Source organism: Cyprinus carpio, chromosome B10, assembly GCF_018340385.1.
Source record: "Cyprinus carpio isolate SPL01 chromosome B10, ASM1834038v1, whole genome shotgun sequence".
Taxonomy (NCBI): domain Eukaryota; kingdom Metazoa; phylum Chordata; class Actinopteri; order Cypriniformes; family Cyprinidae; genus Cyprinus; species Cyprinus carpio.
In genome coordinates this window covers 2,656,348-2,682,121 of record NC_056606.1, presented here as the reverse complement: position 1 = coordinate 2,682,121, position 25,774 = coordinate 2,656,348, and the positions used below count along the sequence as shown (strand labels likewise).

The 25,774-nt window shown below is 35.3% G+C and overlaps 1 protein-coding gene across 1 annotated transcript in view; it reads left to right on the top strand.

Moving 5' to 3' along the window:
* The window catches only part of psd3l (pleckstrin and Sec7 domain containing 3, like), a 114,225-nt gene that overhangs the window by 44,654 nt on the left and 43,797 nt on the right, over nt 1–25,774 (top strand). The window contains 5 exon segments of the mRNA XM_042731964.1: nt 1,194–1,391; nt 7,704–7,781; nt 8,930–9,045; nt 10,484–10,542; nt 18,721–18,810. Coding sequence (XP_042587898.1) covers nt 1,194–1,391; nt 7,704–7,781; nt 8,930–9,045; nt 10,484–10,542; nt 18,721–18,810 — 541 coding nt within the window.

Here is a 25,774-nt window from a genome sequence, read left to right as displayed (position 1 = left end):
TTTTTAACATTTGCCACTATCCTAGGTTTTGCCCATTTGTCAATAAGAATTTTTTACTAATTTAAAACACAATAAAATTTAGTATGCTCCATTATTCTTTTAGATATTTTAATATGTACACGTCAGAATAAGCATGTTGTTTTGAAATTTTGACATTTTATTCTCCAAAAACATATTTGAAACCTTAAAAGTAGACATTTTACTTACATTTAATGTGCTTTCTATGGACACAAAATCACTTTTGTACGTTTCTTTTGATGCGGACATCTTAACGTCTTTGACCCATATACTTGAAGCACCCCTGAGATTTTAAAATAAATATTTACAAATTAAGTAGGCCTATCAGATTGCATGTTTACACTTTGCTGACATTGGTGGTAAACAAATAAAAGAATACATTTTTTAGGAAGTATTTAATTTCAAGTTATGTTATTTATTTTAATTTTACATTTTTATGATTTAATTAATGATTAGCTTTTCATTAAACTCACAAATCCCTTGCAGTACTTTTACGAGCCCCAGTTTGGGAAACCTTGATGTAATATACCTAATGTTTATTGCATTTCATATTGTTAGTTACAATGAATGGAATATATTTTCTGACTCTGACAATATTTTTATATCAATATGGTGCAAGATTATCCTATTTAAATCAATGTGATAAATAAGGTTAGGTCTAAAGGAATCTAAAAGTTATCAAAATGTAGTCTGTTTATATTAACTAAAATGTGCAATGTAATGGATTACGTTAATAACTACAATTTCTGTCTAATAATTTGAAATCGGTAACGAATTACAATTTGTAAGAAATCTACCCAGCTCTGGTCAGGGTTTATACAGGGTTACATGGATGAATGTTTCTCAGTGTATATAATACTTCTTGTTAGTCAGCGTATCGTTTAGGCAAATGAATGAGTGTAATATTCACATTCTCTGCTGACATATGAAAAGCAATTTCACTTGGAAATACATCACAGTATAGTGAAAAAGTCATTGCATTTACATTTTGTGCTGACGCAAAAAGTACAGAGCTTTTCAGAGAGGGTTTTAGGGTGTACACTGACAGCTAAAGCATAGTATCAACTAAATAAAAGAAAAAGTCTACTTAATCTAAGTGACTAGTCGGTTTTTGGATTGTGGTGAGCCATCCTTACTGTAATTAACTGTGTGCTGTGTGTTTGTGTGTTGTGCAGCAGCGATGCAGGGCTAAATGACGTGCTGTCAGACTGGGACTCAGACATGGATGGTGTGGAATGTCTTAAGGACACAGATGTTCTCCACAATGGCAGCCAAAATTGAGTGACCGGAAGCGGCCCCGACGTCTGGCCATGACGGCTCTTCCACCTGGAAGGCTTCCAGCGCTCGGATGTCGCCAAACATCTGGGCAAGAAGTGAGTGCATTCAGCCATAAATTTAGTTCTGTGTTTTTTCTTTCTCTATGACACACAACCAGAGGAAAAATAAAATACTTCAAACTAAAAATAAAATAAAAACAAAAACAAAATACAAATATACATTACACATAAAAATTTTGGGATCAGTACGATTTTTAATCAGTACGATTTTAAATGTCTTTTTTTTTTGTTTGTTTTTTTAAAAGAAGTTTCTTATGGTCCTCAAGGCTATATCTATTTGATCAAAAATACAAAGAAAAAATTATTTTGTGGAATATTATTGCAATTTAAAATAAGTTTTCTATTTTAATATGCTTTAAAATGTAATTTATTGCTGTGATGCAGTCCAGAATACCCATAAAAAAAAATCCAATCCACAGTTTAATATGATTCTTCAGAAATCATTCTAATATGCTGATTTATTATCAATGTTGAAACAGTTGTGCTGCTTAATATTTTTTGGGATCTGTGATATTTTTTTCAGGAATCTGTGTTTACTACTCACTACTATTCAAAAGTACTATTTAAAATTTTTTCTTTCTTTTTTTTTTTAAAGAATTGTATTTTATTCAGCAAGGATGTGTTAAATGGACAAGAAGTGATAGTAAAGACTTATACTGTTAGAAAATATTTCTGTTTTGATTGAATGCTGTTCTTTTAAACTGTTTATTCATCAAAGAATCCTAAAAAAAAAAAAAAATATCACAGTTTCCAAAAAATAAATAAAATATTAAGCAGCACAACTGTTTCAACACTGATAATAATAAATCAGCATATTAGAGTGATTTCTGAAGATCATGTGACACTGACGACTGACGAGTAATGACTCAAAAAACAACAGCTCATCACAAAAAAAAAAAATAATATTAAAAAATAATAAAATAAGAATCCAGTATTAGAAATTGCAATAAAATAAAATCACAACAATACAACATTTTCTTCATTATTTTTGATCTAATAAATACAGCCTTGATGGACATAAGAGACTGCATTAAAAAAACACTATATCTAAATCTGTTGAATGGCAGTGTAGATACTTACTTTGAGTCTGATTGGCTAACAGGTAGTTTGGGGTTTGTTGACCACATTATGGTTGTGTATTACTTTACAGTTTTCTCTGAATTATCTGAAAAATCCACAGCAGAAACTGACTAATGTTTAGTTTCAGTTTAACCCACATGAATGTCCGGGCAGTGTCTGTCATTGTAGCCAGCTTCTCTTCTTCCTGAAAAGCTTAGTCACGCACACACCACATATTTATCATTATTCAGGTGAAGATGTTTTCTTTGCACTCCGAAGAAGATTTCTGCCATCTAGAGCACAATTCAGCATGCTAGTGTTGTCACGGTACCAAAATTTCAGTATTCGGTACCAATACCATTGAAAATCTACGGTTCTCGGTACCAATTTTGGTACCAAAGCAAAACACAAAAACATGCTAATTAAAAAAATTGATTATACTTTAATTTAATCCAAACTGTGTACATATTTAAGCCAAGCCAAGAATAACAACTAAATTGGCTAAAAAAAAAATAAAAAAAGCCCAGAACTGCTTTTCTGACTGATTTGACACAAACAGTGTTAATTTGTACATTCTCTAGCACGTATAATTTAGATTTACAATTCATTAAAAAGCCTCTGGTGTGTAAAAATAGTAAACATCATCATGTCATCCAGTTTTTTACCCTAATAAAAGTTATAGGAGGTGGCTCTCGTCTTCCGCTGCGGGTGCACCCAGGGTCCGTGGTGTCCCGGCACCGGAGTAAAGGACATCTGGGAAGGGACATCAGGGAATATCTGCTGAAAGTGTTTTTTACGCTTTTGATTTAAATGAAAACGGCGCATCCTTGTGTCGCGGCTTGCGGATGTTCTCCAAAGCTGCGTTCTGCTTGCGTTCAGCGTGATGTTTCTCCAAAATAGCGCTACGGTGATGCGGAGAGACTCAGAGGAGACAAATTGTTGAATAAAGTCATTATTTTTATTTTCTTTGTGTACAAAAAGTATTCTCGTTGCTTCATAAAATTCAGATTGAACCACTGATGGCAGATGGAGTATTCTGACGATGCTTTTCATACTTTCCTGGACCTTAACAGTGTAATTTACTTGGCAGTCTATGGGACAGTCACAAGCCTCCCGGTTTTCATCTAAAATATCTTAAATTGTGTTCTGAAGACGAACAACGCTTTTACGGGTTTGGAACAACATGGGGGTAAATGATTAATGACACAATTTTAATTTTGGGGTGGAGTATCCCTTTAAGTTCGGGCTGGGTGTGCGAGAATACTGACTGTCCACCTCTAAAATTGAGCAGATTATAAGCTCTTGCTGCTGTGATGTCCTTGTCTTAACTAGATGGGGCACTATAGGAAATGATCCTCCCACGAATGAAGGCTTTAAATGTTTTCCATAAAAGAGAAGCTGAAATGGTTTCTGGTTTGTTAGTTTCAATGAAAAAATCTATATTGTTAGATGAAAATTCACAGAAATCATTTCTAGATAAAATCTAATTTGTATCAGAATCTGTATCAAATTTCCATGGAGGCCGGCACTTAAAATCAGGCAATTAACTCTTAATTAAACAATTACTTAATTAAAAAAACAATTAAAGAGTGGCACATTTAATCAAAATATGTGAAAAAGTTTAAATTCATTCTGTGTACTTCAGTATTTGGCCAGTCAGCAGTTCGCTAATGCCAATAAAAAAGTGTGTCTGCACAGTCCACATATTTATGCCAGATTTATTTTTGAATAAATTCCAGTGTTTACACAAAAAATGGTGTATGCATGTTTCAGTGAAAAATATTTATATCTCTATATCTCTTTATATTTTTTAACAATCAATTTAAAACTCAATCCCCCTGAATTTTTTCATTCCTTGCCACAGTTGCCTCTGATTTGCTCACTTGGGGTTTACAGACAAATACCCAAAAAGGAAAATTGTCATCATTTACTTACCCTCAAGATGTTCCAAACCTTTATGAATTTCTTTCTTTTGCTGAACAAAAAAGAAGATATTTCGAAGAACGTGGATAACCACACAGTTGCTGGTCCCTGTTGACTTGTATTTCCACTTGACCTTAAAATGACACAGCTCTGTTCACACCCCCCAAAATAAATCTTACACTTTCCTAACTTTCAAAACGCGCTCCCTCAGCACTTCCTAAAGTATTATTAGATCAGCATAGCCTGTTTTCATACAAAAGATCTTGTTACTACAAGCTGTTGCTAATGTCATTCATACATTTCATAGCCTACATACAAGCATATTAAACAACAGCTCAATTTATGTCATTTTCTAGTTTACTGTGGTGAACTGTGCTCACAGTTATTTCTCAGACATATTTCTTTGCTCTCAGAACCAATCAGATCTGTGTGTGACCTTAGGTCAGTGACTGCACTGGAGCAGTTCAACACCATCAGCCCCTTAAAGAACCACCCCCAGCCTATAAGTTCATCCGTCACATTCTCACACACACTAGAAATAAAGATTTGAACATACAGGCACTCATCCATATTTATAAGCACTCTCAGTGCCAGACGCAGTACTCTAGAGGAGAGCATCATTACTCCAGTGTCACCCTCATCACGTCTCAACAACATCACTGCACTCATCCTGTCTCACTCTCCTGCTGTCTGAAGACCATCACTAGCCATGTTTCCATTACCCTTCAAGTTGTGCAAATTGAAATTGTGAATTGAAAATACACCCAATGGAAAGACAAGTCAATTTTGCAAAAACTCATATATCGCAAAAAAGTTTTTACGTTCACATGAGGTGGTTTTTCAGGCAATTTGAAAAAAGGAATATATTGCAGAATTGCAATGGAAACATTTTTTCACATTTACAGGTCACCTGGTGTATGTAAATGTCACATGCTCATTCTTAAATGTACTATATCCTCCAAGAAACACCACATACATGGCTGTTCTCAAGTATAAAGGGCTTCCTTGCCATTAATGCTTGGGTAACCCCTTATTTACATTGTACACGTCTGTGGTGCATTACGGCTCCGATACGGCCATGTGCCGCATACATCTCCTTCGATTAAAAATAATGGTTAGTGTGGTGGCTGCGATTTACGTAAACCTTCGTGTGCCGGTAAGAGTATCAGTACAGAACGATTCATGGGGCAGCGCTACTTCAGATACACGCATACTCTCCTTCGATTAAAAAATCTTGATTAGTGTGGTCAAAGTGGCTAGCAATTTACTAAACCTTCAAACATATGTCCACCATACTTATTATTGCGAGAGGAAAAAATATGTTTTAATCACATAATATCAGTTAATGGAAACACTGTAGTTTGCCAATAGGTTTTTTATCAGCATAAAATATCGCAAAAGTTTTACACAGATCTGCAACCGAAACCTGGCTACTGTCCACAGTAGGGTTGGGCTGATAGACGATGCTTCATCATTCTATTGCCGATGGCTGACAGACATCATGGTGTTAAGCCGGCATTGTGACCCCCCCCCCCCCCCCCAATACCCCTCACAATCCGCCGCATCCGTGTTCAGAAAGGAAATTAAGTGTACTATGGAACCCCAAAAGGAAACAAATAGCCTACGAGATGGGAGGATTAAAAAAAAAATTAAATACTTTCTCTTTCAGTTATATCGTTGCGTAATTATTCTGTATTTATAAAAAAATTGCACTTGAAAGTAAATTAAAAGTTACAGTGTTTAAACAGAGAAATGGTAACTCATTACAACAAGAGGGATTACAGCACAGCACAAATACAAAGTCCAGGCTTTCCTTTTTAAAAATGTCAACTGTGCATATTGGCTCAATATATATGTTTCATAAATACTCTATATATTTCAGACTGTCTGTGCCCCTTATCCTCCCCAATTCAAGTAATTTGTTCAGTAAGCATTATGAGTGAATCAATAAATTTCAGTCCTTGATAACTGTCTCTATTTTTAAATACATTGGTCAAAAGGTGTGGGAACCCTGAATGTCAAGTCTCAGTCATATTAAAACTAGGGCTGGGCGATATATATATATATATATATAAAAAAATCTATCTCGATGTTGTCAAAATTTTTACGATATTCGATATATATCTCGATATGTTTGCATTTGCATTTAAATAATAAAAAACTCTAGACCAAGTGAACACTTACTGCTTTTTATTAAATAAACATGTATTTGTAACTGAAGTAGTGCAAAACAAGTAAAGAAAGAGCATTCCGTCAACTTTTTTAGTGCATGCAATTCACAATTTACACTGTGCAACTGGGGGAAATAATTAAACTGGGATAAGTAATTTTTTTTTTTATACAAGTTTTTAGCTAAGAACACAAGTCTGACTACTGTGTATGGTTTATGAGAAGCTCTGTGGCAAAAAACTATGTTCCCACTGGCACTAAAACCCTCTCAGATGGGGAGCTAGTTGCTGAAGCACATAGGTATTACTATAAATGAATACCAAAGACTTATACACTCTCTGTCTATATTATGAAAAAATAAAATGAAAAACAAATGAAAATATTATAACAGTGACATTTCTAATAGTAATTTCACATTGCCTTAGCCTATGTTTCTCTATTCACACAACAGCGATTGAGTTTTGCATTTAAACATTGCATTTATACAGCGACCACAATCGCAAACAATACAGGTCGAGATCTCTCATGACAGAACACAGACCGGCTGAATGATGCTTACATTTAGATCGCTAAACTCCAGCTTGTTTGTTTTTTCACATCATCTGCTTGCTGCGCTTCCGCAATGTGGAGTGAGTGCGTGCGCATGGTTGCCAGATTGCAAAACACCAGGAAGAACGTGCATCTATGTAACAGCGAAGCTCTGATTTTATCATTCAAACTCACTAAATATAGCTTGCGTAGTAGAGCAGTTTGTACTAACGTACTATATCATTTTGTAGTAACGTTCTGTTTTTTTTGTTCGGCGCATTTTTTTGGGAAACAAGTATGACTGAATTTGAAATATTCGATATTCACGATATTTTCAAATTTTACATCGTCGTCAAAATTGTGCTTTATATTGCTGTGATTCATGTCAGGGTAGATTCATGTCTTTTCAGGGTTGTTCATCATAAACTAGTAAAATGCTCTGCACTTCAGTATGTCTGATTTCTATGTCACGCTGATATTTCACACATACAGTAAGTATAAAATGATGTGCTATGTGATTATAGTAAACACAGGATCTTATCAAATGTGATTCAGATACCAGAAACTGTATGAGGTCATGTTTTGTGGAACTGTTGCAAATGTGAAGGTCATATTTTTTTTATTTATCTCTGTTATAATGTAATATGTATCTTCTGTTTGTGTTCGCAGTAATGACTTCAGTAAGATGGTTGCAGAAGAGTACCTCAAATTCTTTGAGTTTGCGGACATGACATTGGACCAATCACTAATTTACACCACATTACAATATCTAAAAATTGGCTCATCTGGTTGTATGTTTACAGCAGTGTGTGTGACTAAAATGTGGTTCATCTGGTTATAAAATAAATAATTCAAACATTTATTTAAATTAATTCACACATTTATTTAATAATTTTATTTATAAATTTTATTTAAAAAAATCTATATCTAGACAGATGTAGACAGATTATTTTTTGTGGAAATTTTATCTGAAGAAAGAAAATTTGATTCATCTGAAGAAAGGAATATTTTCACACACACACACACACACAACACACACACACACACACATCTATCTATCTATCTATCTATCTATTTATATATATCCATCTATATCTATAATATCTATATATATATATATCTATCTAATGATATATATATATTATATCATATATAAATATATTTATATATATATATATGTATATATACAGGGTTTTTTTTTTTGTATGAATTAAATACACACACATAAAACTTCCTTTCATCAAATTTATTTTTTAAGCCTTATTGTATTTTGTATATATTGTAGATTATGTATAATGTATGAGTGGCATTGTTGCAAGAAAAACAATATTATTTAATACCAGAGTTAAAGAGTAAACACAACCAGATGAGCCACATTTTATATGTATATGTATATGTATATGTATATGTATATGTATATATATATATATATATATTAAAATTAATTAAAAAATTAATTAAAATTAAAAAAAACATAAAAAAAAAAAAAAGTGAAATATAACAAAAATAAGCAATAACGAAATCACGAACCAAACAAAAGAATGCTAAATCATTATTATTTTTATTTATTTAAAAGCCCATTATTAATCACAACCAAAGTTCAGATAATTGGCCAAATCACAGTTCAGGAGTAATTCTTACCAAAGTTCAGATAATTGGCCAGCGTTCACAAAGTTTTTCATTCATTTTTTGTGTGGTTTTGGATTCTTTATTTCGTCCTGTAGTCTGCCCACACACATCATTAATGTTTTTACTGTGATTGGAGCACTTTGTTGGCTCTTTTTATCTTCTATCTTGTATCTGGACCTGATTCTGGACCCCTGATGAGTCTTCACACTCAAGCTACAAGCAAGACATGAAGTTCAAGGTCATGTTATATTGCTGTTTTTATGTTGCAGATGTTTTCTGAAAGCATTCTCACTAAAGGGCGAGTCTCAGGAGAGAGAGCGGGTGTTAATTCACTTCTCTAATCGGTACTATCAGTGTAATCCCACCGTCATCACTGCACAAGGTACTTCATGTCTCACCCTTTCTCATTTACTCATTACTTACAAGATAAGTATTTCAGATCAATTGAAGATGTAAGGGATCATTATTATCCAGTGGTGGATGAAGTACTTGAGTAAAAGGACAGATATCCTAATAAAACATTACTCCAGTAAAAGTATATAAGTATTCATTTCAAATTTTACTTGATTTATTTTACTAGTAAAAGTACAAGTACTTGATTTTTTTTAATGTAGTAAAGCATTTAAAGTAAAATGCACAGATTGATGCATTGTTTTTTTTCTAGCCAGCAGTAGTCAGAGTAGTCATTAATCAGCACTAATAAGACAAATTAGTGCATTCATTTAATATGCATTGATCTGCAAATAAGACAACTTTTTATTTTATTACCAAAACATATTAACAAGTGAAATAATGTAGTATTTTAAAATACAAATTTGTGTAGGTCACGTGGCTTAAACAGCTCACTCTTTTACGACAGATTTACTTCACAAATATCTGACAGTCATTAGCTAAATATGATTTTCTTTACAATAATCAATACTAAAATTCATACCATTGTTTGTGTTTTTGGTAATATCTCGTTCTTTGCCATTCTGACCAGCTCATTGAATCAGTCGATTTTCAAATAAAAAACAGTTTCAAGTAGATGAATCATTGAATCACACAAATGAATCATTTAGTGTGATTTGTGACCAGTTCAACAGGTTCATTGAAAATAATCAGTTTGTTCACAAATCAGACATCAAAGTAAATGATAAAGTTTCGGAATGTAGTGAAGTAGGAGTTACTCAGTCAAAATACTGTAATACAGTAAAGATACTCAGAAAATGTGCTTAAGTAAGGAAGTAAAAATACTTGTCACTTCTGTCCACCTCCATTATTGTAACTGTAACATGGTTACCAAAACCAAAATGAAAAAAATATTTAGTGCTATATATTTTGGTTTTATATCGCTCTCTCCTGTGAGTGAAGAAGGAGAGTGTGGCATAATGCAAAACACGTTACTAGCTTGGCTAATATTGTCTCAAACAAAAATTGCCTGAGGACTATTTCTGTGTTTAATGCCTCGGCATATAGAAGTTGCTCCATATGAAATCTATTAATAAAATTCACAACATTTTTTAACAACATTAAACACGATTGATAAAATCTCCCCACACAAAATCACAATGAAACATTGGGTTTATTTGCTCATTCAGTATCACAGTGTCGTGTTTCTTCCATAGCAACCATCTTAGTAACAGCTATGACCAGTCTATGGGTAAAAAGCTAAACCATATCCTTGTTGCTAAGACTGTTGCCATGGAAGTGATGTTAGACTTTCTCCTGATGCAGAGATGAATGTGTGTGTGATATCAGAAGTTATGATAAAAATAATGTTCACTCTGTTTGACCTGTGTATGTGTGAGTTTGACCGAATGTTTCATTGACGTTTGCAGATGGAGTTCATTGCCTTACCTGTGCGCTAATGCTGCTCAACACTGACCTTCATGGCCCAGTAAGTGACCTCTGACAGTTCTGTCTTTTCCAGAAGCACATGAATGCAGTCACCGTTTGGCCTTTTCACAGCATGTTATCTGTGAATCTAATGATCCCTCTGAAGAAGGATATGTCTGGGTCATATTTCACCTCAAAATAAAAATAAATAAGAAACTAAATGTGCTTAATTGTCTATTTGATAATAACTGATAATGGTAAAAAGTCTTTTTGTGGAGGAGGATTGGGTATCGTTTCAATTGTATCTATTTTTATTGATTCTTTTTATTGAACACTTTTTTCCACTAAAACTTTGATGCGCAACGTAGATCTTGATTATCCAGTGAGAAAATTCAGTTAATGGTATTTTTGAATATCCACTGAGTTGACAGCTTCACTAGTTGTAGTTTTTTTCAACGAAATAGTTTATTTCACCTTCACAATAGAGATGAAGTCTGTTTGAAACACTTTTTTTATTGTCTGAATTTCCACTAAAACTTTGATGCTCATCGTAAATAAAACTCAGTTTATTGAAGTGTCAAAAACATAAATGTGTGATCGCAAAACAAAAAATTTTGGAAAAAAAAAGACATGATGCACATTCATCATTACATGGAGCCCTGCATGAGATGTTCATTCATGTTTATTTCGTGTTAAAACTAACAGCAAATCAATAATTTTGGTCACAAATGCGACCGTTTTAGTCACAGTCTGGAGCCCTGCATGAGATGTTCATTCATGTTTATTTCGTGTTAAAACTAACAAAGTTGTGACATTTATTGTCTGAATTAAAAGTGTAAGGGATGATCACACTGCGGTTTGAACTGAGGCGTTTATATGATCTGTCACAGCACATCAAAGAGTGCCAAAACGGCATTTATTGTCTGAATTTCCAGAAATAAAAATGGACATAATTTGAAAAATGAGACTCCGTTTCTCAGAAGTAACAATATATAAAACTGGAAGTTTCCAATGAAGTTTCACTCCTGTTAAAACAATGCTGTATTTGTTCAGTTCACATGCGCACCGAACCGAAAAACCCTTACTGAAAAATTTTGGAAAGAAAGCGTGTACTGTTACACCCCTATGATATATGTAAACATACGGCACAACCTTTTCTGCAGTGGAAATGCACGCAAGGGTTTTGTAGAACAGACACAGGTTTGGTAGCCAGCACTAGGGCTGTGCGATTAATCGAAATCACAAAAAAAATCACGATTTGAGCATGCACGATTTCTAAATCGCTTTTCATAGCACGATTTTCTGTGGTCCCTGACCTCCCGCAGTATGCTATCCGATCCAATCAGAATGCAGCGCACCTAAGTGGAGCGCGAGAACAGAACACACTGGGCAAAATATGCCTAACTCCAGGTTCACACACAAATCTCTCTGTAATGCGTATTTTTTCCGAGCCCATGTTAATGGATCAGAACGTTCACAATGCTCGCGGTAAAAGATGTGAACAAAAAAAGGTTAAAAAATCGAAAGGTGTGCGAAAATTTTTCATAATGAATATCTAGCGCATGAGCATAGACGAGGCTTTTTATAGTGAGTGAGTGAGTGAGAGGAGACATGTTTTAATATTGCGTGCACTCTCTAGCGGACGAGAGCAGCAGTAATGTTCTGAGTTGTATAGTAATACTGGATGCGTGTATCTGAGCTGGTTTTGTGACAAAGCAAAAGAAATCTGCGTACGAGCGGAGAGAGATTCGCGCTCGCGCATTATTTTAATGTGCTTTCGCATTACAATAACGCGCTCTCGCTGCTGCTTCTGAACCGCATACACATACTGTATACGCACTGCAAACGGAGTACGTGTGAAGCTTGGGCAATAAATATATTTCAGCACCTGAGGCACCGCTACAATGAGCTCTATGACCAATGCATGGCAAAAAAAACAAAAAAGCCCTAGACACGTTTTTTTTTTTTTTTTTTTCTGCCATGTCTAGACATTTTGTTTGACATCTTTACTTAGTGATTATTTTGACTTATGTCTGTTCTAGAGGCATGTTACAACTTTTTGATAAAACTCTCATTGGTTTTCTTTTGGAAATATGTTTCAAATTTATACTGAATACATTTATGACTGTAAAGCATGTCTGTGTGTGTCAAAATCATGATTAAAATCGAAATCGCAAAATTGATCAAAAAATCATGATAGGTTTTTTTTGTCCATATCGCACAGCCCTAGCCAGCACCAAGACTGCTCTTCTCTGTGCTCATGCTTCAGATGTGTGCACAAGTTATTTCCCTTTATGCACTTAAACTGTTTAAAATCACATTAAAATGTGAACACAGGAATCATTGAGTGGACACGTCTTATCGAATATCTTGGAAACTTTTAACCGTTTCTCGATACCCAAACCTACTAGTGAGTCAAGGATGTTAAACTGTTTTGTTCTTAGATGTTTTGTGTTTGGTTTTATTTTGGATATTATCTGTGATCAAATTTTCAGGGTTAAACCTGAAATCTGCATGAATGTGCCTTAGTATAAATAGCTCAATTCAAGCAGAGGAGGAAAACAGAAAGAAATCACTAATACATCAGCCAAAAGTAAGTCCCACACCCCCCACCCTAAGATCAGTGAAATGTGAGGTGCATTCTGGGTTCTCTAAGAATAGCTCCTCTCATTGGTCTCCATGGTGTTTGATCATGTGTCTTGGAGCTTGCAGGACGCTGTGTTTTGAGTTTGACACATTCAGTGGAACGCATGTGCCATGGAGACGTAGAGATTTCATGCCCACGCCACAGCACTTCTCTAGACGCTTTCATTTCAAACATTTTTTAGTTTCATGTCATGTGGGTGAATACAGCTGAAAGTTGCGCAGCCAGGGATCTTGTCAGAAATGTATGCCAGACGCCCACACAATACATGGCTACATTTGTGGAGGGAAGCGTTACGCATATCACACAGGTTATATAGAGACAGAGCAGGTGCAGACGGGTAAATCTCATCAAAACCTGTCCTGGTTTGAAAGAAGAAATGTATATTTTACAAAAAGAAAGCAAAAGTTATTTTGTGGAAAAAGAAATCAAAAGTTACTTTGTGGAACCAATAAAGACTTCATTAATGCTATGTCTGTTAGCTTTGAGGTCAACTACTGCATTCCTGAAAGCTGACAAAATAAATGTATAGCAAATAGATGCATTAAAATTTGTAGGAAAATGGTCCAGGTTTTGTCCACTGGCATGCTCTTTAGAATGTGAATGTCCAGCGACAAACATGCTTAACAGCTGTGCTATAACTGAAGCCTGTTGTCTTTGTATGTCCCACCCAAACGTTCTGTTTCAACAGGACATACACTACTGTTCAAACCTTTGATTAATAAAAACAAACAAACAAACAAAAAAAACACAATACTTTTATTTAGCACGATATTAATGCGCATTTCATCAGTAAAGCGGGCTCTGTAATCAACGGTAAATCTCTACATGTGCATGCTTTCATGTGGAGCAGAATTTACTACACAGAGCCGTTGTTAACTGACAAGCTGCGCAAAACCATGATCATATTTTGCGCATGTTTTGTGCAGCTTGTCAGTGAACAACGGCTCTGTGTAATAAATGTTGCTCCACGTGAAATCAGAATCAGAAAGAGCTTTATTGCCAAGTATGCTTCCGCATACAAGGAATTTGTTTTAGTGACATAAACTTCCAGTACACAGTGACGACAACACCACACAGGCAAACAAAAAGGAAATATAAATAGACAAATATTGCCAAATTAATCGAAAAATAAATAAATTGTATGAACAGTTGTGCTATAGATGACAATGGATTAGAATAGAGTGAGATGCTGGGATGTACTAGGATGGAGGGGTAACAAATAAATATAAGGATATTGCACATTTTTATTGTCTTCACCTTTATTTATATAGCGCTTTAAACAAAAAAAGATTGCGTCAAAGCAACTGAACAACATTAATTAGGAAAACAGTGTGTCAATAATGCAAAATGACAGTTAAAGGCAGTTCATCATTTAATTCAGTGATGTCATCATGCAGCTCAGTTCAGTTTAAATAGTATCTGTGCAATCATTTGCAATCAAGTCAATGATATCCCTGTAAATGAAGTGTCCCCAACTAAGCAAGCCAGAGGCGACAGCGGCAAGGAACCAAAACTCCATCGGTGACAGAATGGAGAAAAAAACCTTGGGAGAAAACCAGGCTCAGTCGGGGGTCAGTTATCCTCTGACCAGACGAAACCAGCAGTTCAATTCCAGGCTGCAGCAAAGTCAGACTGTGCAGAAGAATCATCTGTTTCTGTGGTCTTGTCCCGGTGGTCGTCTGAGACAAGGTCTTTACAGGGGATCTGTTTCTGGGGCTCTAGTCCTGGTCTCCGCTGTCTTTCAGGGCTGTAGAGGTCCTTTCTAGGTGCTGATCCACCATCTGGGCTGGATACATACTGGATCCGGGTGACTGCAGTGACCATCTGATCTGGATACGGACTGAATCTGGTGGCTACGGTGACCTCAGAATAAGAATGAAACAGATTAATATTAGTGTAGATGCCATTATTCTAATGATGTAGCAAGTACATCGGGTGTTATGGGAAGTGTTCCCAGTTCCGGTTTACGTAATTAATGCAGCCTAAAAATCCTTTAACGGATTTGGATATTAGAAGTGTATTAGTATGTTATGTGTAAGCCAGGTTAAAGAGATGGGTCTTTAATCTAGATTTAAACTGCAAGAGTGTGTCTGCCTCCCGAACAATGTTAGGTAGGTTATTCCAGAATTTAGGCGCTAAATATGAGAAGGATCTGCCGCCCGCAGTTGACTTTGATATTCTAGGTATTATCAAATTGCCAGAGTTTTGAGAATGGAGCGGACGTGGAGGACTATAATGTAACAAGAGCTCGTTCAAATACTGAGGTGCTAAACCATTCAGGGCTTTATAAGTAATAAGCAAGATTTTAAAATCTATACGATGTTTGATAGGGAGCCAGTGCAGTGTTGACAGGACCGGGCTAATATGATCATACTTCCTGGTTCTAGTAAGAACTCTAGCTGCAAAGTGGGGAACATTTAATTGTTCATGAGGTAGATTGCCTCAGTGAAGAAACTGTTCTTGTGCCTGACTGTCCTGGTATTTGCAGCTCTGAAGCGCCGGCCAGATGGCAAATGTCCAAAAAGGGTATAACTTGTATGTGAGGGATCCAGAGTGATTTTCTGAGCCCTTTTCCTCACTCTGGATGTATACAGTTCTTGGAGGCTGGGCAGGGGAACACCAATAATCCTTTCAGCAGTCCGAACCGTTCTCTGTAGTCTTCTGATGTCTGAAAGCATGCACGTGTAGAGATTTACCGCTGATTACAGAACCAGCTTTACTGACAAGATGGGCATTAATATTGTGCCAATATTACCGTGCATCCCTACTTTTATTCATTAATGATGCACTGAATTGATCAATTGTGACAGTAAAGACTATATTGACTATATTGTTACAGAAAGTTTCTATTTCAATAAATGATGTTCTTTTGAATTTTCCATTCATGAAAGAATCCTGAAAAAATTTGGTTTCCACAAAAACATGAAGCAGCACAACTGTTTTCAACACTGATAATAATCAGAAATGTTTCTTGAGCAGCAAATCAGCATATTAAAATGATTTCTGAAGATCATGTGACACTGAAGACTGGAGTAATGATGCTGAAAATTCAGCTTTGATCACAGGAAAAAATTACATTTTAACATATAAAACCTAGAATAATATTTCACAATATTACTGCTTTTACTGTATTTTTGATTAAATAAATAGTCTTAAGCAGAAGAGGCTTCTTTCAGAAACATAAAAACAGCACTTATCAAGCCATATCCTGTGGTCTTTCAGATTTGTTTTTATTGGGACATTTTTTTGTGACAAGACAATTAACTGCATTTTTCAGCAGTGCAAAAATGTCATTATATTTAGCTGTTTGTAATAGCTAATGGTAGTCAATCCTGTTAGAGAACGATTTTTTTTTAAATATAAAGTAGCTTTAATTGCATTCATTATAACATACTTGATTTATTCACAATTTAATTAAAGTAGTCCTTTTCTACATTACCATAATGAGAATGAGATTTTGGGGCAGTGTAATAAACAAACACGTTTGCATACTATATATGTGTATAAAATCTGGTTACTGAGCAAAGCCCAAAGGTTTTTTTTTTTTGAGAATGATTCGTTGTTCTTGCAAAATAGTGTTTTATTCTCACTCAGTCTTTGCTGACTTTGTGATCTGTGCTGCGGACCCATGTCACATCAGAAAGAGAAAAATGGCTTGATGTGCTGTTAAAGTGATGGATGACATGAGGCTATAGCACTGCTTCACCGATGAAACTGCAACGCAAGAGCTTGTGGAATGGTGTATTTCGAAGCAGCCTGTGTCTCGCTTTGATATCTCATGCCAGTCTGAACATTTGTCAGTGCCATCCACCTACAAACTCGGCTGGTGCTGGCAGGAACAGTAAAGTCAGTGGAACAAACACCGTCTGCGCTTTATTTTAGAATGCGAGCGACCGCTCCTTCAGGCTTTGTCTATGACGTTATAAAAGGAGAAATCAATTGTTCAGACAGAGTAATTGTAGAGGATATATAATAGCAGCAGTCGGTGTACAGTATGTGGCAACTGTACGAGCTTGTGAAAAGCTTAATTTCTTAGCACAAAGGAGGACATTTGGGATGCAGTTTGTCATTATGGGCCAAGAAGGGTCAGAGCAGCATGCTTAAAAAGATGGAGGACATACTAATTACTAGGATATTATACATTTGTTGAATTAAATCAAGGTGTCCTCATTTCTGCAGTCCTTCATTTTAACAAAATTGGCTAATTTACTTATTTTACAGATATTAATACATTTTTCTGTTTTTATTAAGGAAATGCTTAAAATTAAAATTTTGCCACCTTTCCATGGATTGAATTAGTAATCATTAATCAGAGGGGTTTCTTCATTTATGCTGTGCACTGTGATAGCTCAGAGCTCAACTATGAAATAGCCCAGAGCAAATGCTCAGGGGACATTTGTCATTACTGCAGTTAAATAATCTCATGCTATTACATTACCAGTTTCGGATTGTAGTAGATATTCTTAATCCTGTACATTTAGTTAAAGGTGTCACCTCCTTTCCATTTGCAAAGTTAATGTATTTGTCTGTTTATTTGTTTATTAAAAAATAGACATTATATGCAGACTATAGTTCCAAAGTTTTTTTGTCTCGTATGCTCTTCAAGCTTGCATTTATTTGACCAAAAATAGTAAAAACAGTTATATTGTGAATATTAAAATTTAAAATAACAGTTTTCTATTTAAATATATTTGTTTTAACCAACCAGTATTTAAATCTCTTAATTGCTTTTGAACGTGTCATGTGTCACGGCTTCACTGATACACTGTATTTAATACAATATAAATATAGTAACAGGGTCTAGTTATTGGAGAGTCAATCGAATCACATTTTTATATCGTCAGTATAACTTGTTCTGTGGTAAAGCACCAAGACATTTCTGTAAAAGAATGCATGGTTAGAGTTTATTTTAAGATGTGATTGTTACAGTGTAATTATACATTTAAGTCCTGAGTAATATTAATTAACTACATATATTTACTGTATGGTTAGGGTTAGCGTTAGGGTTTGTCTTAGGGTTACTTGCATGCAATTATGCATAATTTATTGTTATTACAGTAGTAAGTAAATGAAGTGTAACTAAATGCATATTTTAAAAAAGCACTTTAAAACTGTTTACTTTAATAAATAGAAAGTTCAAAATAACAGCATTTATTTGAAAAGAAATCATTTCTAATAGAAGCCTTTATTGTGTTTTTTAATTAATTTAATGGATCATTACTGAATAAAAGTATTAATTTCTTTAAAAAATGTTGCCTTAGTGTTATTTACTGTTTTACATGGAATTTCTAGGAACAATTATATGAAAAAAACAAAAATTCATAGTGATAAATATTTTGAAAGATTTTGGCCTCCCGCCTTATGTTCCTTATGTTTAATGGCAGTTTGTAAATTTGATGAGAAAGCAGGACTGGCTGATTTACAGCCATTGTAGGAGGGCATGCTGGGATGTCAGCATGAATTCATTAGAGACCCCCTCCTCTGCTGCTGTCAGTGGCGTCAGGTCATGTTGGACTTGCAGGGGTAATTCAGGGTAATACAGTGCCATCCTGTCCCATTAACAGCCCAATAAATGTTTCTCATGCCCCACAGAATATCGGGAAGAAGATGACGTGCCAGGAATTCATCAATAACCTGGACGGACTCAATGGAGGACAAGATTTCCCCCGGGAGCTGCTGAAGGTACGTCTCAAACAAATCTCTCAGTGTTCCTCTTTGAGATGACGTATGAAGGGATACATGACATTAAAAACCGGCTTGATGGATACAAAAATATTCAGAATAGAAATCAGCTGCTCCAGGTCCTTTGAGCCGGGTGTAACACATAATGCTGTCTAATCAGACCCTCTCAACCTGATGTTTGTGCCCTTGAGACAAGCTCAGGACAAAAGAGCTCTTAACTCGTTCACAAAAAGACTGGACAGAAGCAAGAGAGAAATGATTCGTTTCACAGCAAAGGTTTGCTACTGTCATTCACTTTTTATGTGGAGTTAATTGTTTATGCATAAACCTACAATGCATTCAAGATCTTCAGTGTTTTTCAGTTAATTCAACTCAAAAACACCAAATTGTCTAAACTACACAAACAATACAAGATATACTGTGTTCTTCTGTTCTTTTATTCCGTGGGAATCAAGCCCATGACCTTGCTGTTGCTGGCGCTTTGCTGTATTGTTTGAGCTACAGGAACAAGAGAAGATGCAGTGGAACAACAAAAATGAATACAGAACTGTTGATAACCACGTGGAATACTTTTGAATTATTTTTAGATTATCTAACTTGTTTAAACTTACCATTAAATGCATCATGTTGATAAAAAAAAAAAAGTGAAGAGAAAGAAAATATATCCATTTATTTTGTATCAACACCATAAAATGCATTAAACATTATATTAGACTAGGGTTTCCCATAGTGGAGTAAATGGAAGAACTGTAGTGGGTTTGTGAGTTGATAAAAAGCTATTAATTAATTGAATCATAAAAATGTAAAAAAAAAAAAAAAAAAAGAAAGAAAAAAAAAAAAAAAACATTCCAGAAAAAGTCAGCATCACAAAAAAATAAAAACACAAAATTATAAACATAAAAAAATGAAATAAAAATAACCAAAAACTCATTAACAAAACTTCCAGGTGTGAAATATTTATGTCCAAAATGACATCTGACAAATCCCTGCATTATATGCACAAACATTAATAAACATGAAAACAGCAATGACATTACATGCCCCAAAGTCTTCCAGGTGTGAAATATTTTTGTCCAGACTGCCATAACCAATAGGTACTGAAGGTCACTGGATATGATGAAGACACTGTGTTTCACAGCTGTACGTCACCAGTGTTTAGTAACATGCATAATTATTTGTTTCATACATGGTCTAATTGCTTTTAGAGGTGTTCCCCCCAAATTCAGAAGCATGGTTTGCAAATTTAATACATGATATTATTAAATTTGGTGGTGTGCCACAGTATAGGACTTTTAGAAAGGAAAACTGAGAGAGAGAGAGAGAGAAAACAATTAAGCAGAATAAGCAAATTATGAATAAATTACTGCCATTGTTTGAATATGTAATCCTGTAGTCCATAAAAAAGTAACTGTAATTACTTAAAATACTTTAGTTATGAGTTCTTCATTTTCGGAAATAAGATCCAACTTACAAGCAACTACCAACACATCACCATCACACCTGCTACACACCTTCCATACAATATTTTTTCATCAACCCTACCCCCTGGCAGCCGAGCTCAATCAGTGACAGGCCAAAACAGCCCCGTGTGGACTCGGGCTCAAATGAGTGTGATCTGCCAAAATCAGCGGACATAGATAATTAAATACCCCACCCCCCACCCACACTTAAAACACTTACAATAAATCTATACCAAGCGTAATAAAAAGCTCACACTAACAGGATGTGTATTGCATGCTTAATAACTTGGCAGTAACTTCAGTAAGCACTTTATAAGGCGTTATATAAAGCTGCACCAAAAGCGAGTGCCCTTGCTGCGCGTCTGTCGTGACTGTCCTCTGCCAACTCCATGAGCTGGCTACTTTTATGAGCTTTTTATGGCCTGATTGATCTGTCTTAATGAGAGAACAGAAGAATGGTGTGTACTGTGTTCTTCAGGTTCATTTTGTTATCAAATATGTCTTTTTGATGTTGGGTCACAATAATTCTTGTAATGGATGCTGTTAATCTAGTCTAGGTTTAGTTAGTTGAAGCAGTTTGCATCTTTGACAGGCTTGCAAACATGACAACCAATCAGACAGCTTTAATAAGTTCTGAGACGGCAAGGCCAGAATCATTTTAAGTTGTTTCCAGCTCATTTCAATGGCACATTTTGAGTAAATTGCAGTACAAGGTAAAGTTTTCAGTTGTGTAAGTCACAATCTTGTTTTCTGGAGTGAAATCAGCCTGGCAAAACTCAAAATATATTGATGGATCATTTTGTCCTTTCATATTTCTTGGTTTGGCATCTGAAGGAACTTGGTTTGGTATCAGAAGTTAAGCACCTTTGTAGCAGAACTTAATGTTTTATGGTATTATTAGATCATAAGTTTAGGGCAAAAGTGCTTCTAATTTCTGTGTATTTCAGGTTTATTTTGAGGCTGCCAATTTATGGGATTAAATACATATAAGTAAATGATGCAGACCCTCTTTATTTATTTATAAACATAAACAAATGGGATGTTTAATAAAAGTAAGGTTATTTGCAGTTGTTCTAGTTGAATGTTATTGGTTATGAATTACTGCTTTGGTTTTGCAGACAAAAGTTTGAATATTAATAACCACTGAAACTGTTTTGATAATGTTTCTTCCTATGAAATAATACAAAAATATGCCAAAGTTTTCAAGAATTCTTTTAGCAAGGTTTTTGTCTGCACATTGATTTAAGGGCAGTTTCATCACCTTAAGAAACATTGTGGCTTGTTAAGAGCATCTTTTCAGAACAACTGTGAAGACGGACTCAAATAAACTTGAAAGCATCAGTGTCAGTAAATGTGAAAGACTGCGTGTCTTCGTTTGATTGGCAAACACCACACACAGTTTGTCAGATATCTCTTGCAATATTAAACAGTCTCTTTTGATACATCAAATATCTAATTTCTCTGTCTACTCTAGTTACACACTGTAATTTAGTGGCTGACCGTTTTGTATTATTGAAATGTTCGCCAGTTTAATGTTAATGTGTATATGATTATAGCCTTGTTTTCTAGTTGTGAATTATGTAGATGACCATCTTACAGACAAGATGGCAGCGAATGCGCATCGCAAGGCTCAGCATCTTACCAAATTTCTGAAAATAGTGTTACTTTTTTTTTTTCCTTCTTCCGTTTTAAAAAAAATCCCTGTCCAGATAAAAATGTTAAAGCATGCCAAGAAGCACTGTCAGGAGCATGCCAAGCCAACAGGTGGCAAAATAATCTCAACCGTAAAGCCATGTTGGCCGATCAGAAGCTTGAAAAAGTTTCCAGTAGGCGGAGATAACATGTTCCGACGTCACAAGCCAAAATCTCCAGTTTCACTGTCTGCATGATAACACTGCAGAGCTTTTGAAAATCTTCACCCTGGCAGGAGTTTTAAAAAATGCTTGGTTTCAGTAACCCGGTGCTGCATTTGCGTGTGGATGAACGGCCAAACCACCGGAGACTGAGACAGCTGAAAGCGCACCCTGTTTATTTTCTTTATTTCACAAAAGCACAATGTTCTGTTGATATCGTGAGTGTACACAAATAAAGGTAGACCCTTCACAGATTCAAATGATGTATTACACTTATGTGTATGATCAAAAATGACGGAGCATTTTAAGTTCTTTTCGATGTTATCAGGAAAAAATGCAAGCACTCCCGCCGGTGCCTTTGCCGACATCAGGAGGTTAAGAAAGTTCACCTGAGTTCCAGAATTCTTGTGGACTTGTGGCTCCACATCAGACCGCAAAGCAGTCCCGCAGGTGGTGAAAACTGCCCAATGGATCACCGGCACCCACTAACTACTATTGAGAGCATTAATCACAAGCGCTGTCTGGGCAGGGCAAGGAACATCATCAAGGATGCCTCACACCCTAACCATAGACTGCTGTGTTTAGTGTATTTGATGCACACTTTTTTAAGGAATCATTCAAAAGTAATTTATTTACTATTCACTTCATCTTCTGTCAGACTCTCTGAGACGTCATTGTCATAATGCATTGCTATGAGTTGCTTCGGAATTGACTGACAGACTGGCATTCTGACATTCGCAAGCTTCATGCTTTCTATCCTTACCTCAAATTTTTTCCCTTCATGTTTCCCATTATCTTGTTGTTGTACATATAAATAACAAGAAGTTTATATCAGTAGTCCCATATTATTAATTGAGAGCACACAATATTTTTAAAATCTCTACCAAATTAACATATATACATACACCAAATCCAATATTGGATATTAGTGATTATAGATATCCATTTTTTGTACTTGATGTGTGCCCAGCACTAGGAAAATAATAATTGTCGGATTGGTACTCAGTATCAGCAGATACTCAATATTCAGTATCAGCAGATCAAATCAGATCGGATCGGCATTCCTAATATTTGTTACTTTTTTTAACGGTCACAAAGTGCGTTCAGTTTCAAATGTCGTACTTACTCAGTATGTGATTTTGGACGCACTGTAATTATTAGGTGGTGTTCACGCTGAAAGCAGTCTGAGAAGGTCATGTGATCCACCACCTGATTACAGCAGTGTTGTGGACCTGTCTTCCTCCGGGCTAAGTATGCAAGCTCAGTTATAAACTTAACCATGTAAGGAGGGACTAGACATGACTCAGATGTATAAATACTGAATGATGTCTTATAAGAGCAACTGTTCACCAGTTGACAGGGATTTACAGCAGTAACATTTGAATGTTCAGGTCCTGTCCTGGTGTACTGAAATCCCTTGAGATCTTTGAGATCTTTGGATTTGTTGAAGGTCTGGCTTTTAAAACAGAGACATGAGTGAGTGTACACCTCCGTGTAATCAGACACCAATCACTGCCTCCACACTTACGATGCTTCTATTCTTATCAGGCCTATTTTTGCTGGACTCAACACACATGAAGCTGGACTCAACACACATGACCTGTGATGAATTCAGCAGAAACATAGACTAGATCTATTGTGTTGTCATTTTACACCTAGCAATCAAATGTTTTGCTTGTAAAGTGTGGTTGTGCGTTTTTCTTGGCAATAAATGACACCTGCATTGCTCAGTTGTCTTTATTGCACTACTTAATTTGTCAGTTTAGTTGTCTTTCTGCATATCTTGGAGGCTTTAATACACATTTATTTGGAGAGATCAGTAACTGATCTAAATTATTTGGATTGTTCTCCTGTTGATCCAGAACTAAAAAATAAATTAAAATAAATTAAAATAAATTAAAGAAAGAACATTTCAAGTGTTTCATTTAATAGAGATTGTTTTCTTCGTGGCAGAAGCTTATGGAATGATTGTGTGTTATCAGGTTTATAAACGCAGGCGATGTGACACAGCTCATCCGTCTGAAAATAAAGTGTTAAATCAAAGTTCAAAAGATTAATAACTGTATATTAGATGGAAAATCGCAGTGGCTATCTTTAGACAACTGCTGCTTTACACAAGTAGAGGACAGCTTATTCTTCAGTGTTAAAGATCCCAGTGTAGTGATGCTTTTATTGTTTTACAGGGTTTCCGTGGGTGCTTAAGGCTTAAATTTAGTTTTATCAAAATTAAAGCCATGAAAGTCCAAAATGCCTTAAATGATAGAAAAAAAGTCTTAATTGTACTTTCAAGAGATCTTAAATTTGGGGGCAAAAGACAAGAACCATGATAAGACAGGATTAAACTTGAGGTTGTTATTTCATTGAATAAATATGAATGATGCACATTTCAAGTCAAAACGTGTTGCAGGTGTTATATGAATGTATTACTGAAGGGAACTGAGTCTCTTGATAAAGTATCATTTATGAGCACAGAGTACAGGTCTTTCCCTCTACTGGCAGAGGATGAATTTACATTTTCAGTAAGCCCGTCTGCTGTTTTTGTTCAGACCAATGTGAAAATCCAGCCATGAGTGAAGCAGCAAACACACAGATGTGAATGTGAACTGGTGGATCGATAAGCGAAACAAATGTGCCCTCTAAAAATCTAAACAATGAATGATACTTTTGACTCACCTTTTCTTAAAAAATGGTTTAAATGCTGAAATGCAAAGTTTATCATTTTATAAAACTTTGTTTTTATGAAAACCTTTATTTGAACTGTAACTCATATTTTTTGTAGTCATTTTATGATTTAATGTTGCCCTACTGTGTGTACGGTATTAATTTTATATGTGTGTGTTATTGTGTTTGTGGTAGAGTTCTATCTCAGCGAGTTCATGTCAGCATGGCAACAGTTTCACAGCCTGATGTTGGTAGATTTACAGTGCTGCTATACATACTGGTTCCATTTCTTCATTACGGATTTTATGGTACTCAAAGGATATTCAGTACAAGTCGAAATATTCTTTATGATTTTCAATCAACTTTTTGGGAAGTTGCTTAGAGTGATTTTTCTTATGCGATTTAAATTTTTCCTTTCTCTTTGGAGTGTTACAAGCTCTTGGTGAATAAAGAAGATCTGTAAAGTTGCAAAGACTAAAGTCTCTAATCATATGTTTTTTTACAGGTCCTTCTCAAAAAATTAGCATATTGTGAAAAAGTTCATTATTTTCCATAATATATTTTCAGGTCCTTCTCAAAAAATTAGCATATTGTGAAAAAGTTCATTATTTTCCATAATATAAAAATTAATTTCTCGTTTTAGACACGCCCCCACATTTCTCTTTATTGTCAGTATGTGAGGAAGATTTGAATAAATTCCGCCCAGAAAAAATTATCACGCAAAGAAAGGTGTACCTTTTATACAAAAAAAGTCAACCTTCAAATATTAGTTTCATTGCACTCAATACTTGGTGCCGCCGACTGCTTCAATGCGCGTGGCATGGAGGCAATCAGCCTGTGGCACGCTGTGGTGTATGGACTGTGATAGCGGCCTTAACTACTGTTGTTTGACCTTCCACAATAGAGGATGATATCTGCCAATTGAGCACAGTAATACCATGGTCAGTGAAACCATTTACCAGTGGTTTTGGCCTGCTGGTCGTGCTGAGG